Below are 15,635 nucleotides of genomic sequence, written 5' to 3' on the forward strand. Positions count from 1 at the left end.
AAGTTTTGTCTTTGCCAGTTTATGACTAACACCAATTTAAGAAAAAAATACAAAAAATGAATATGAATTAACTGACATTCAAACCAATAGCACCCATTCAAACACTTTGACATGTAAAGTGGAAGATCATACAGACAGTTTGTCTCTTAATTAATTCCGGACTTACTCAACTCCACTTGCCATTCTGTGGCATTAGCATTTCAACTCTTTTTGATGTTCAATAAGGGCCTCCGGTTTTACTGGCCCCAAACTGCATCCACGTGACTATGGAAAATGCTTTTCTCCTCGGAAACTGTGTTATTTGTCAGGTTTCCAGATCTTCTCGTCCTACTTCCTGACACGTCACATGGGAATCTTTCACCACCTCCACTCATTTTGCGCCTGTTGGCTTGCGATACTCGGGCATGAATGAAATGAGACAGGTGATGGCACAATTCTACATCCATGAAGACATATGGCGACTGAGGAGGGAGCAAACTCTTAATACTTAATATATATGCCTTCTAAAATGCAAAATTTAAATAAAAATAAAATAAACAGGGAAGAGAAAATGCTCTCCAACGTCGACAATTGATGAAAACAGAACCCGTATAGGCTACTATTAAAGTGAGTCCACCACTGACAGGAAGCAACGTCAGAGCAGCACAACGGCTAACTAGATTCTTTTCCGCATCTAAATGATGTCTATTGAGTAATATATCCCCATGGTGGGTTAATGACCGATACTTTCTGTATTTATGACATCACCATGTGTGGGTGGAAATTGTTCCATTATCAGGGCCCTAAAAATAAAACACCAGATGGCCCTATAAAATGATTGGGAGCCTCGGATAGGAGACTCGCGTATGATAACATCAGGACCTCGTCTGAGATGTCAGTCTGTATGTTGTAGTTGAGCATAAAATGTAAAACTGAGCTTTATCTGTCATTAATTAAAAAAAAAAAAAAAAAAAAAAAAAAAAAGTGAATATAAAATACAGTTGTCACACAAATCACTTTCAAAAAAACTGATTGATTACAATTATTTATTATCACAAAAATCACTGTTCCCTTCCATACCAGCATTTATTTCATTTGTGATCGAAATTCATAGCACAACAGAGGCACCCTGAGGACAGTTTTAGTACTGAAATACACAAACATATACTCTGAACTGTGGGGTTGATTTAAATTTGGCTGAAGGACGCTAAATTGGTCTTTCAAACATGGCCATTTATGAGTTTCATTTGTAACAGAAAAATTAGAATATGATATTTACACTTATTTGAGTTCACTTTCAGCTGTGGGATGGGAAGTAATTGTATGTTCCACAGCAATATTTTGGCGTGGAGTGATGCAATTTAGCTGCGAGGAAGGAAAAGACAGATCAAAGTGAATGAGTTAGTGATCAGAGTCAGATGTTTTAAAAGTATGATATACTTTTGCCAGGAAATCTACTTCCTTTCAAATTCATGTCTATTTACAAGATCTGAGATGATTGTGTTGCAATATACGCTTGATTGGTGGAAAAACAACGTTAATATTTTCATGTTTACATTCGTGTTATCAGTCCAAGAGTTCCACTATGCTGTAAGCATATCTCAAATTCCAAGGATATGTGCAATACAGCATCAAAACTCACAATCCCACAGTCAATCCAACTATGAGACCCTGAGTGTGTGCTGGGGTTCATGTCAGTTCCACAACTGTGGTCCCAGGCAGAGATACTCTGACTAAGAGTTCACCTCAGGGCTTTGGCAGTGGCTAGATAACATGCTAAGAGGTTCAGCCAGAGGTGCTACTTCTACCCAGAAGGCATATTCAAGGCATTTTGGTGACAAAGGTGGTAGTTATGTGCTCAGCTTTTAATGTGTGCCTTTGAAATCTTTACAGGATAAAGGCTTAGTTATTTAGGTCTTCAGTATGTCATGTGGGTCATCAAGTGCTTCAATCTGTTATTGCAGGTTAAACCTTCTGTGTTGCATCGCTAGAGAACCATGTAGACATTGACTTGAAACATGATTAATGATCAAGCAAACATCTTGTAACGCAAGTTATAGTATTAATCAGCCAACGTTATAGCTTTGTCATACATAATGCACAAATTAGGCTACTATTGTTCAGTCCAGTTTGTTGCTACAGGGCTGTGGTGTAACATTTGAAGTCAGCTGCTTTTCTGTATGAATAATTACACTGCTAAATAACAATGACTAACTGAGTATACACATGATAACATAATAGGATAGAAATACTACAGCAGATGTTCCATGTTAGGCTAATAATAATTGATCAAACAGAACATAGAAATTTTAAAGAGGATCTATTATGCTTTCAAAAGTCTTGATTTTAATTTTACTAGTGTGTTTCGGAAATGTCACGTTCCTTACCATAACTGCAACTTACCATTTGTGCATGCCTTGGGTGGGAATTATGTAAATGAGGAATATTGTTCGGCTGCATCCGAAATCACATACTCTCTTGAGTGGGTACTTATTTTGATTAAGTAATTACTTCACAACCACTGAAAAGTATGTTATATAGCATGAATGTAATCCGGATGTACTACATTCGCCATGATGTCATTATCATGTGTAACCTACCAGTGTTAGTTGCTTCACTGCCATTCACAAATCCTCTCCCATGGCCTCATGGGATAGTAACGTGTCCGTTGTATGCATACTTCAGAATCTTGCTGGATGTAGGTCAAACGGGTACATTTTGCCTACTCTTTTATTAGTGCTGTGAATTCTGACATATTTCTTTTGTCACATACTGTTTTTTACCTACTATATAGTAAGGAAGTATGCGATTTCACATACAGCCATGTACATTCTCAGAAGAAAACTCAAGACTACAATTAAGGTGTTTCAGGGAGTTCAAAAACAGTGCTTTACTGAACTCCCTTTGTGCTTTGTAACTTTGCAGACCTTTTTCATGCTCAAACAGCAAAATTACACCCTAAAAAAGTTGAAAACACATATTTAAAAAAAAAAAGAAGCAAAATAGGGCCCCTTTAAGAGATGGGTCGGCAACCTTATGGCACGCGGAAGGATAATCACAGAAACACACACCTCAAGTCGAGTGAACGGATTGTCGGATCTGGTTAAAATCTCACTTTTTAATAGTATTTATAGCACCTAATTTAATAAAACATGCTGTGTTATTATGAGGAATGTTTATCTCAAAATATACGTGTATATGCAAGCTCAAAAGACTTTATTTAAATTAAATACACCTCTTTAGCTACTGTCAGTTGTCACGTGCCAGTGATTGTCCTTATAGGCCCTAGGTTGCCAATCCCGTTCAGAGCAGATTCAATATTTGAAATGCATTTCTTTTGACATTTTAGTAAGCTAAAGCAGGGCCGTAACCACCATCATTGAGGACAAGTCCCCCCCAATAATTAGAAATGGCCAAATTGTCCCCCGCAATATTTGATATTCTTGATTGAACAGAGTCCGCTCTGTTAGGAATACAAAAAGTTGTGATCCTTTAAAAGTTACATTTTTAGGCTGGTCTGCCTAGCAGTGAAAGAGTGCATTATAAGATGTAAGCAGCTAAACATTTAATATCTGACAACTGTTTTACAATAGAAATGTTAAGCGACTGGCAGTAATATCCAGTGATGCAAACTACAACATTTTTATGAAATTTCAACATTTTGAATTGAAAATATGCTATTATCTACATGATTCATGTACATCATAACTGAATTTGATGAGACAAGAAACTTTTTTGCATTTGTTACATATTAGACATACGAATAAGAGTAAATGTGTGCTTATTAAAAAAATAATAATAATTATATATATATATATATATATATATATATATATATATATATATATATATATATATATATATATTTATTTGAAAATAGTTTACTTCATACCTGCAACAGACGTTTACCGTTCTCATTTCTTTTTCTTTAAAGGATTAAAAAGGATTTAAGGAAATAATTATTTGATTCCTTTAAAAGGTGTCATCGAATGTTTATTTACAAGATGTAATGTAAGTCTAAAGTGTCCCCTGAAAGTGTCTGTGAAGTTTCAGCTCAAAATAATTTTTAATAATTTTTTTAACTGCCTATTTTGGGGCATCATTAACTATGCACCGATTCAGGGGCTGCTGGCCCTTTAAATCTCAGGCTCCCTGCCCATCGAGCTCACAACTCTATAATACAGTGTACCTCCCTGAAATGACTTTTTGCAGGTTGGGATGTCTGTGAGTATAGTATTTATTTGGGTGTTTATATTTGATTCTTAATGAGTTTGATAGTATGCTCCGTGGCTAAAGCTAACATTACACACTGTTGGAAAGATTTATAAAGAATGAAGTTGTGTTTATGAATTATACAGACTACAAGTGTTTAAAAATGAAAATAGGGACGGCTCTTGTCTCCGTGAATACAGTAATAAACGATGGTAACTTTAACCACATTTAACAGTACATTAGCAACATGCTAACGAAACATTTAGAAAGTTTACAAATATCACTAAAAATATCATGTTATCATGGATCATGTCAGTTATTATTGCTCCATCTGCCATTTTTCGCTGTTGTTATTGCTTGTTACCTAGTCTGTTGATTCAGCTGTGCACAGATCCAGACGTTACTGGTTGCCCTTGTCTAATGCCTTTCATAATGTTGGAAACGTGGGCTGGCATATGCAAATATTGGGGGCGTACACCCCAACTGTTACGTAACAGTCGGTATTATGTTGAGATTCGCCTGTTCTTCGGAGGTCTTTTAAACAAATGAGCTTTATATAAGGAGGAGGAAACAATGGAGTTTGAAACTCAGTGTATGTCTTTTCCATGTACTGAACTCTTGTTATTCAACTATGCCGAGGTAAATTCAATTTTTAATTCTAGGGCACCTTTAAACCAGGGGTGTGCAAACCTGCTCCTGGAGGGCCACTGTCCTGCAGAGTTCAGCTCTAAAACAGAATTAAACACATCTGAACCAGCTAATCAAGGTCTTACTAGACATACTAGAAACTTCCAGGTAGTTGTGTTATGGCAAAACAGAGCTAAACTCTGCAGGAAAGTGGCCCTCCAGGACAGACTTTGGACACACCTGCTTTAAATAAACCAATAAGCAATTATTGGTTTATTTAAATAAACTGGTTATAAACATTCTTCAAAATATATTTTGTGTTCCTCAGACAAAAATAAGTCATACAAGTCATAATCTCTATTATAATTCATTTAATCATGATTTGAATAAGAACAAGTAAGGACAGTTTTAATGCTATACTGTCAATGTGAAATTGTGAGAGATAACGTAATTGCAAACAATTGTATAAAATGAGCTAGAGAGAACAGGGATATAGATCTTGGTTTAAATTGGTGAGGGAGCAGCAAACAAGATATCTTCCATATAATATTGATTGACAATATTGAGAATTTGTTGATCTATACCCCTGGAGTAAGGCATTTGTCTTATAAATAAATTTCTGCGTTTATACTTCTGTAATCACATACAAAAACACCACACAACATAAGAAAAAGAATTATGAAAATAATATTAAGTTTGTTAAGAATGGCAGCAAAAAAGCTTATCATAAAAGACAAAATAAATACTAAAACGCATGCATTTTTAAATATAAAACCTAATGAAAATTTGTTTACACTAGATAAAATCATACCGGGGTCACACAGAAAGAAAAATCTCTTTTTACGTGCATTATCAAAGAATGGGATCTGTATCATTCCAGCTGACCACTGCATTTCGCCATCTGTAAAACACATTTGAAGCATTCATATCGCCACGTTTGTATTTCACAATATCAAAATTACATGTCATAGAAAATATTTTGATAAACAACACTGATAGACCTCTAAGCACTGATGAAATAAGAGACTTACTTGGTTCTGATGCAGAGCTCCAGTGGAGGAATGAGATCACTGTCTGCGTTGTCACTCTGAGCAGCCTCTGCAGCACAATGTGGATCTGTCCAGAGACACAAAATACAGAAGACCTTTTAATACTGACTTATTATAAATCCTAATTATGAAGCAAGTGTGCAAAGTTTGTGTTTATTTAGTTGTACTCAAATACTACGGATAATACAATCAGTGTTTGTTTTTTGTGTGTGTGACCCAAAGGAGAAGACTCACAGACTGTTAATCTAATTGGTTCCTGCTGGTTGGCCAGCCCATCATAATAGTACAAGTCGAACTCTTCCTCTTTGCAGTGATCGGTTGCCAGGTCTTCAGAGGGACAAAAGAGCACGCTGAAATGGCTCTCGCTGCACACTACCCATATTGGAAACTTGGGAGTTTTCAGGTAAGATCCAACCTTTAAAAAGAGAGAAATTGGGATATAACAAATTTGGGTAACACTTTATTTTACAGTGTCATTGTTACATATGTTACATATTCCATGCAGTTACTATAGTAATAACTATAAATTATGCATAGTTACATGCAACTAACCCTAAACCAAACCTTAATCCTAACCCTTTGGTAAGTACATGTAGTTACTTAATATTACTCAGTACTTAAATGTATTTTTACAGTGTAACAAAGACACCTTAAAATAAAGTGTAACCCAAATTTGGGTATAATATCCAAGTGCATGTTAGAGTGTTTCAAGCCTTCTTACCTTACATATATTATAGTGCTCAAATAAAGACAGCAGCCCAATGTTACAACGTGCTTTAATTCCCTTAAGAAGTGTAAAATTTCCATTTCCAGAATCAAGCTTCATTTCATCATCAAAGACGTTTGAAACTGCCCGTCCACAAAGCAAAAGATTTACCAATTCCTTAAGAAAAATGAAAGGAAAATTATAAGACTTAATGACTTAATCATATCAGAGCACTGTTCACACTGAAGCTATACAAAAAAAACACCAATATAATTATTTTATTAAAATACTGACACCAAGACATTGTTTTTAGTAAGAGCAAAATAAAATATGCTCTCTTTTGTGTATTGTATTTGATGTTTAGATAAGGACTGCAAAGTGTTAATACGGCAAACCTGTGTGCAGTAGCCATGAGCTCCAATGAGAGTGGAGGTTGGCACATCCATATCACTTTGTATACTAAAACACAAAGAACCAATTTATTAGCTCATTGAATATATGAACATAAACAGTCTGTACTGAGTTAAAGAGGTGGAAACTCACGTTGCAATAGATCTGGAAAGAATGGCAGAGATGGTAAGTAGAATACAGCCAAAGGGACCAGACTCAAACTAAAAGGAAGTAAGAAAACTGCTACTAATTACCATCGTCAATGACATAAGGAGCTATTAAACAGGTGATGTTTGCCTTAAAATGCTTCAAGACTATCAATGGATGTGCTCAGATACAAACCTTGCTTTTAACTTGAGCAAATTTAATTATAAAATATATAAATATAAAACTAAAATAAAATATATTAAATAAATGTTCTAAATAAATATTATAAACAACTATTTTTATACATATTATAAATAATAATAACAAAATATAAATACATAATACTGTACATAATAAATATTGTAAAATTATAATTATAAAACATTTTTAGAAATATATATTCTACAAAGAATAGAACTCAGGTATACAGGATGTGTCAGAAGGTATTTAAGCACAGACTTACCTGTCTCACATGCTTCTCAAGAACTAAAGTGAGATCGTCTAAGGTCTCAACAGTGACGTATGTTATCTATGTGGAATATAAAAAAGAATTAACAAAAGAGAAATATGTAGTCATCAAAAGAAGTACTTAGTAGGTAATTTAAGGAACAAAGAATCAACTTACCATTTCTAGACTACCGTCTGATTTGTAGCGTCCGATCGGGGTGAAAAGACTTCTTCCTGTGTTTCTGTAGGGGCAGATACTTTATTACAGTTACAAAATGACCAATAATTTTGTAAATATAAGTGATAATTCTAAACGTGTGACACTTGCATTGCAACTGTGGCTCTCTTCATATTCCCGGCTCTCCATAGGATGTCAGCCAAAGCCAGAGATAGACATTTTGTCCTCAAAATATTTGATACCTCCAGTCTCCTGATTAAGTTTAAGACAACTGATTGAGACATAACCTATAACCTAAAATATTCACTAGTAAAAAAAAAATAATAAAAAAAATAAAAAAATCAAAAAGGAAAAATGGTACCAAAATGATTGAATGGTTTTAAAATACTAAAGGTAAAAAATAATATCTGATCTTATGTGACAGAAAAATTAGCAAAAATATGACTTATGCTTGGTACACACTCATCCAATGAGTCACTGCTCGATTCTTCAAACAGAAGCTTCTGTAAAACACAAGCCTGAACTGCTGCAAGGACACCACAGGGTCCTCCCTGATAAAAAAAATCCCAGAACATCTCGTAAAAGTTTGCACATTAAAACTACAGTAAATCATGAGGTTGTCTGAAATACTGTACCTTCTTTTGTACAATCCCATACTTCAAACCTGGAGTATCTGAAAAGGTAAAATTCTGTTGTTTCCACTCCTCAGTGAAACAAGCCATAGGAGAACCAAAGATGATCTCCTTCAGAGCCTGAAGTAGACACAAAAGCAGCGATATCATCTCAGACTGGGCTGATATCACATAGATTATGGTTCTAGGAAGTTGAAATGATAATGTACTTACAGTGGCAGTCATCTGGTCCATGGGAGTCTTGTCCAAACTTAGTTCTGGCATGGGTGTTCTAGAAACATCACACAAGCTCTCCTCATTCTCTATGTCATCTGTAAGATTGAATAAGAATTAGAAGGAATTTCAAAACAATGGAATTTTTAATAACAAGTTATTTTAAAGCAAAGGATTTAAAAAAAAAAAATGTAGGGTTAGGGAAACAAAAATTAAACGTGGACAACTATACAAACATTTAATGTGGACAAAGTAGCACTTCAGTTATATTAAAGCAATACAACAGATGCTAGTGTATTCTTCAGTTAACTTGGCTATGATACAAAATGTAATCTGCTGAAGATTTGAGGTGCACTACCCAAAACCATTTCCAACACATGGAGTCCATCCAGTTTTGGGCTGGGTGCCGAATTCTTTCTGGAGAGGAAACAATAAAAGTTAATAATCACACATTTGACATATTGCAGCTGTGAATAAATACCAACAGTCTCTTTTTACCAAATTGGAGCTTCTTAGAGACATATTGTCTAATGCATATTTTTGTATTTTATTCATAATAAATTTATGCATACATTCAAGGCTGTGGCTAGAAATTCTGTGCCCTTTTTTAAATATAAAATTCAGAAAAGGTTGTGGGTCCCCCTAGACCTGTGTGGCCCTAGAATCGTTCCCAGCTTTCACCTCACTAGTTATGGTCCTCTCAATGTTTCTGGGATTCAAACGGTATTACTGTTTTAGCCGCTCAAAAATAAAAGGATTTTGACTTTTTAACATTTTTTAAATCAATGAAAGTCAAGATAAAATATTTAGGAGTAGGTTTCTCAGACACAGGTTAAGTAACTACACTTTCAACTGTAAAAAATTCTAGATCAGCATTTTATCCATATCTTGTTTTCCAGTCCAAATATCTAAAATATACATTTAAAGGGTTAGTTTACCAAAAAAATGAAAAAAGTAAAAAAAAGTACTAAAGACATTGTTAAAATAGTCAACGCGACTACAACCTTAATGTTATGAAGTGACGAGAATACTTTTTGTGCGCAAAAACAAAACAAAAATAATGACTTTATTCAACAATTTCTTCTCTACCCTGTCAGACTCATATGCATTTAACGCAGTGAACTCAGTATTGGCCGGCTCCAGCGTCAGCATCACGCATGCGTCGAGGTGTTCACGTGAACAGTGTCAGCCAATACTGAGCCGACATTCTGACGTAAACACAGAAGCTAAACTGCGCTCACAGCATCAAATGAGTATGAGTCTGACAGGGTAGAGAAGAAATAGTTGAATAAAGTTGTTTATTTTGTTTTGTTTTTGCGCATATAAAGTATTCTCGTCGCTTCATAACATTAAGGTTGAACCACTGTAGTCTGCTGTAAATGGACTATTTTAATGATGTCTTTAGTACTTTCCTGGACCTTGAATGCCGTAAAAAAATAAGTTAAAAAACCTCTTAGATTTCATCAAAAATATCTTTATTATATATATATATATATATATATATATATATATATATATATATATATATGTTCTGAAGATGAATGAAGTTCTTACAGGTTTGGAACAACATGAGGGTGAGTAATTAATGATAGAAATTTCATTTTTGAGGTGAACTAACCCTTTAAGGTTCTTGAGAAGCAAAATGACAAAATCAAAATTAACTGAGTTTTTGCTTTAAACAAGAAAAAAATATCTGACAGTGGGGTAAGAAAAACAATCCACTTTTCCCTTTGAATTAAAGGGATAGTTTGCCCAAAAATGAACATTTTGACATTACTTACTCACCCTCAAGTCAAGTCAAGTCACCTTTATTTATATAGCGCTTTTTACAATGTAGATTGTGTCAAAGCAGCTTTACATTGATAACTGGTACATAATTTTGGCTGCACAGCAGCTCTTAAAGAATAGTGTCAATGCAGGCAAATCAAAGCACTGTTGATTATCAAATGTCAAGTCAAATGTCAAGTGTCCCCAACTAAGCAAGCCAAAGGCGACAGCGGCAAGGAACCCAAACTCCAACAGGTGACATCCTCAAGTTGTTCCAAACCTGTATGAGTTTCTTTCTTTGGCTGAACAAAAAAGATATTTTAAAGAATGTAGGGGGAAAAAAAATATTAAATAGGTGCCGTCAATTGTCTAGTTTCCAACATTCTTTAAAATATCTTTTGTGTTCAACAGAATAAAGAAACTCATACAGGGTTGGAACCAAATGAGGGTGAGTAAATGATGACAGAATTTTCAACTAACCCTGAACCCTTAACTAACCCTTTAAGGTTATCTTTCTTACCCCTTTGGCAGGAAAACACTTAATTTTGATAGATTTTTCAGAACACAATAATTAATATCTTAAGTAATTTTGCTTATCAAGTAAATGTATCTTGATTTAAGAATGTTTAGATAATTGTACTGGAAAACAAGACAAAAATATGTAAGAAAATCTTTTTTCTCAGTCTCGGGCTAATTCCAATCAGTGCCAGGAAAAACAACAGATTGAACCAGATTGAAACAAACTCACAAGCGATGCTTGACTTCCGACATCCTCTCATGTCCATTGTGGTCTATGATTCCTTTATTTAAATTAGAAAACATGCTGCTCTCCCCTTCAAGAGAGGCTGATGGTTTAGACTTTGTATTTGTAGTATTGAGGCCATTTGTCCAGTTTGCCGATTCTCTAAAATCCTCTGCTGTTGCTGTAACAGATGAAGGTGCTTTTCGGCCTGGACGTCTTCTGTTACTCTCCTACAGAAAATTAAATCCTTGTCAAGTAATGTAGAATCAAATCTTAGTAAAATTAATAAAATAAATATGCAACATTATTAATCACTGGATTTTAATTTTTAATAGATTTGTTTAAGTTTAATGAATCACCATTCATTACCTGCAAAGAGCTGGCAATGGGACCCGCCATAATGCCTCGTCTTATCCTGCTGCTTCTGTTTTTCTGGCTATCAGTGTCTAGGATCTTTTTCTCCGAGAGAAATCCCTCTTTCGATGACACTGTTAGGAGATCATGGCTAGACATGGCATAGACACTTCTCTCACTCTCAGGGTGAACAGAAAAGCTCTTTTTTCGTGTCTTTTCAGAAGATGTTTGGGAAGACGCAGTAAGCTGTGACACACTGCTGCTTTCAGATAACCTGTGAAAAAAGTGAATGTTTATTCCTCTCAACAGATCTTGAAAGTCTCAAACTAATGAATATGCTGGATTTTTGTAAACTAAATCAATAAAAAAAATACCTTGTACTGTCAGACCACAGACTTTCGATACAACCTTGATCTCGTTTAACACTCATGTCTATGGAAGAGCTGGACATGGTTTGTTCCAGAGGATGTGTTTGGTTGTCACCATGATGGTGTAGTTTGGTTTTGTCACCTTCACTCATTCTGTCCTTCACAATCATCTCCAACATTGACTTCAAAGGATATTCTTCAGCCTAAATACAAATGCATTTTATGACCTCTGCTTTTCCAGCATTCTTGATATTTTATAAACAGTTGTTTTTCACTTTTAATACCTTATTCTGTTTGTAAAGGCCCTCAAGGTGAAGCATTCTGCGCAGATCTGATCTGTTATTAATGCTTGAATTAGTTCGTGGAAGCTCTTCATCCATGCACGCTATCGTTTTCTTCAGGCCCTGTAAGTACATTTCATCATCCAAACAGAGCAATCTCTGAGAGAATACAGAGGAAAGCTACCTTTAAAGCACCTTAAATATACAGTATGTATATCACACCTGGTAAACTTGTTTAAAAAATCTCTTAAATGCTGCTTTGAGTGATACAGGATAGTTAGCTTTGGTGTCAAAGTAATTAACGTACCATGTTTACATTTCTGAATCAGTTGAAAGAAAATGATCCGTCACCCACCTTTCGACTGAGATATTCCCGTACTAGAGACGCGGACACCTCCTCCACATCTTTGCCCATCATGTATCACAATAACACAGCTGTAATAAATATGGGACTGAGATAGCAAGTTGGCTAGTTCGGTGCAAACAGCCCCAAACTTCACACACCTCGAATACTGTTGGTCAACATACGACATATTTTCATCTACACACCGTTAGCGCATTTTCAGCATGGTATTTTAATGTTTAGTGATTGAAAAATGAGGTAAGGATATTTCTAAAGGCTTGCTACTAGCTAGCGGTCTAGCTTTTCTCTTGTTGCTATAGTTACCACTAGAACGTTGTTGATAGAGCGTGCGGTTCTTCTGAGTGCGTGGATTAATGACACAGCTGCGCCTCCCTGCGGATGCAACATGTATTACTTTAAGTTTGCAAAGAAGGAAATATTTTTGAAGCTTTAAAGTGACGGCGCAAATGAATGCAATATTGCTGTAAGGTTGGAAAGTATCCTGCTCTTTTGGTAGGTATGTAGAAGAGTACTGTTTTATGTTAATACTTTTGAATAATAAACCATCAAGATAGCTCTATCTTAGTGTTTACTGTTCTGTGTAATCAGAATAGCTCCGAAGGGAGCTCTTCTGGGAAGTTGTGTCGAACATGGCCTGGAGTTGATTTATGAAAATACACCGAAAATGTTTAGCAGAACTGTCTCCATTGAGTATAAAGTCTTGTTTGTTGACAGAAAGTCAAATATTTGTCCATATTTGAGCTGGTTGAGGAGAAGAGTGGTCTTATGAGAAAGGCAATTGCCACTGACACTTTTCATAATACAGTAAACTTTGTCTATTGTAAAACGGCACTTCAACCAGAGCTTTTTTATTTTTATTTTAATATCTATTTCTATTTTATTTTTCTATTTTGTCTGCTATTCTGTCATTTAGCCATGTATGGACTACAAGCTTTTTAAAGACTTTTTAAACTATTTTCTAAAATATTTTGACATTGCTTTTATGCTTAAAAACTACAGTATGAATTTCGTCGTTTTTCAATTCCCTTAAATTATACATTCAAATTAAAATTAGGAAAGGTTTCATACCAATTTAGATTAAAGGGAACCCATTATGCCCCTTTTCACAAGTTGTAACATACAGTGGGTACGGAAAGTATTCAGACCCATTTGCTAAAATCGTTTAAGTTCATTTTTTCCCTCATTAATGTACACACAGCACCCCATATTGACAGAAAAACACAGAATTGTTGACATTTTTGCAGATTTATTAAAAAAGACAAACTGAAATATCACATGGTCCTAAGTATTCAGACCCTTTGCTCAGTATTTAGTAGAAGCACCCATTTGATCTAATACAGCCATGAGTCTTTTTGGGAAAGATGCAATAAGTTTTTCACATCTGGATTTGGGGATCCTCTGTCATTCCTCCTTGCAGATCCTCTCCAGTTCTGTCAGGTTGGATGGTAAACGTTGGTGGACAGCCATTTTTAGGTCTCTCCAGAGATGCTCAATTGGGTTTAAGTCAGGGCTCTGGCTGGGCCATTCAAGAACAGTCACGGAGTTGTTGTGAAGCCACTCCTTCGTTATTTTAGCTGTGTGCTTAGGGTCATTGTCTTGTTGGAAGGTAAACCTTCGGCCCAGTCTGAGGTCCTGAGCACTCTGGAGAAGGTTTTCACCCAGGATATCCCTGTACTTGGCCGCATTCATCTTTCCCTCGATTGCAACCAGTCGTCCTGTCCCTGCAGCTGAAAAACACCCCCACAGCATGATGCTGCCACCACCATGCTTCACTGTTGGGACTGTATTGGACAGATGATGAGCAGTGCGTGGTTTTCTCCACACATACCGCTTAGAATTAAGGCCAAAAAGTTCTATCTTGGTCTCATCAGACCAGAGAATCTTATTTCTCACCATCTTGGAGTCCTTCAGGTGTTTTTTAGCAAACTCCATACGGGCTTTCATGTGTCTTGCACTGAGGAGAGGCTTCCGTCGGGCCACTCTGCCATAAAGCCCCGACTGGTGGAGGGCTGCAGTGATGGTTGACTTTCTACAACTTTCTCCCATCTCCCGACTGCATCTCTGGAGCTCAGCCACAGTGATCTTTGGGTTCTTCTTTACCTCTCTCACCAAGGCTCTTCTCCCCGATAGCTCAGTTTGGCCAGACGGCCAGCTCTAGGAAGGGTTCTGGTCATCCCAAACGTCTTCCATTTAAGGATTATGGAGGCCACTGTGCTCTTAGGAACCTTAAGTGCAGCAGAAATTTTTTGTAACCTTGGCCAGATCTGTGCCTTGCCACAATTCTGTCTCTGAGCTCTTCAGGCAGTTCCTTTGACCTCATGATTCTCATTTGCTCTGACATGCACTGTGAGCTGTAAGGTCTTATATAGACAGGTGTGTGGCTTTCCTAATCAAGTCCAATCAGTATAATCAAACACAGCTGGACTCAAATGAAGGTGTAGAACCATCTCAAGGATGATCAGAAGAAATGGATAGCACCTGAGTTAAATATATGAATGTCACAGCAAAGGGTCTGAATACTTAGGACCATGTGATATTTCAGTTTTTCTTTTTTAATAAATCTGCAAAAATGTCAACAATTCTGTGTTTTTCTGTCAATATGGGGTGCTGTGTGTACATTAATGAGGAAAAAAAATGATTAAAAACTTAAATGATTTTAGCAAATGGCTGCAATATAACAAAGAGTGAAAAATTTAAGGAGGTCTGAATACTTCACTGTAAGTCTCTGGTGTCCCCAGAATGTGTCTAAAGTTTCAGCTCAAAATACCCCACAGATCAATTATTATAGCTTGTCAAATTTGTCCCTATTTGGGTTTGAGCAAAAACACGCCGTTTTTGTGCGTGTCCGGTTAAATGCAAAAGAGCTGCTGTGTTGGTTCAGCCTCAACTGATGCGACGTCAGTTACGCTTTTTTCATAAGTTGAATACGGAAGACGGTCTGACGGAAGCTAGATATTTAACTTCATTAACTTGTTAAATATGGATATTTTTCTTACACAAATGCATCTCTTAGCTTCAGAAGGCTTTTATTTACCCCCCGGAGCCGTGTGGAGTACGTTTATGATGGATGGAGCTTGAAATTCGTTGGCCCCGTTCACTGCTATTAAAAAGCTGGACATTTATTAATATAACAATGTTGGTGTTCATCAGAAAGAAGAAAGTCATATACACCTAGGATA

The 15,635-nt window shown here is 36.0% G+C and overlaps 1 protein-coding gene across 1 annotated transcript; it reads right to left on the reverse strand.

The window, feature by feature from the left end:
* Window positions 1–5,172: 5,172 nt before the first annotated feature.
* On the reverse strand, window positions 5,173–12,871 carry mindy4 (MINDY lysine 48 deubiquitinase 4). Its single transcript, XM_048209297.1, has 18 exons — window positions 12,448–12,871; window positions 12,096–12,215; window positions 11,818–12,014; window positions 11,459–11,717; window positions 11,096–11,319; window positions 8,939–8,997; window positions 8,581–8,678; window positions 8,371–8,487; window positions 8,198–8,286; window positions 7,886–7,987; window positions 7,736–7,799; window positions 7,574–7,639; window positions 7,117–7,184; window positions 6,969–7,032; window positions 6,589–6,750; window positions 6,102–6,282; window positions 5,850–5,934; window positions 5,173–5,719 (listed from the first exon to the last, which is right to left on the reverse strand). The coding sequence occupies exons 1-18, from the start codon at window positions 12,508–12,510 to the stop codon at window positions 5,671–5,673; spliced, it is 2,067 nt and encodes a 688-aa protein (XP_048065254.1). The 5' UTR covers window positions 12,511–12,871; the 3' UTR covers window positions 5,173–5,670.
* Window positions 12,872–15,635: the final 2,764 nt, after the last annotated feature.

Source organism: Megalobrama amblycephala, linkage group LG12 (genome assembly GCF_018812025.1).
Source record: "Megalobrama amblycephala isolate DHTTF-2021 linkage group LG12, ASM1881202v1, whole genome shotgun sequence".
NCBI lineage: Eukaryota > Metazoa > Chordata > Actinopteri > Cypriniformes > Xenocyprididae > Megalobrama > Megalobrama amblycephala.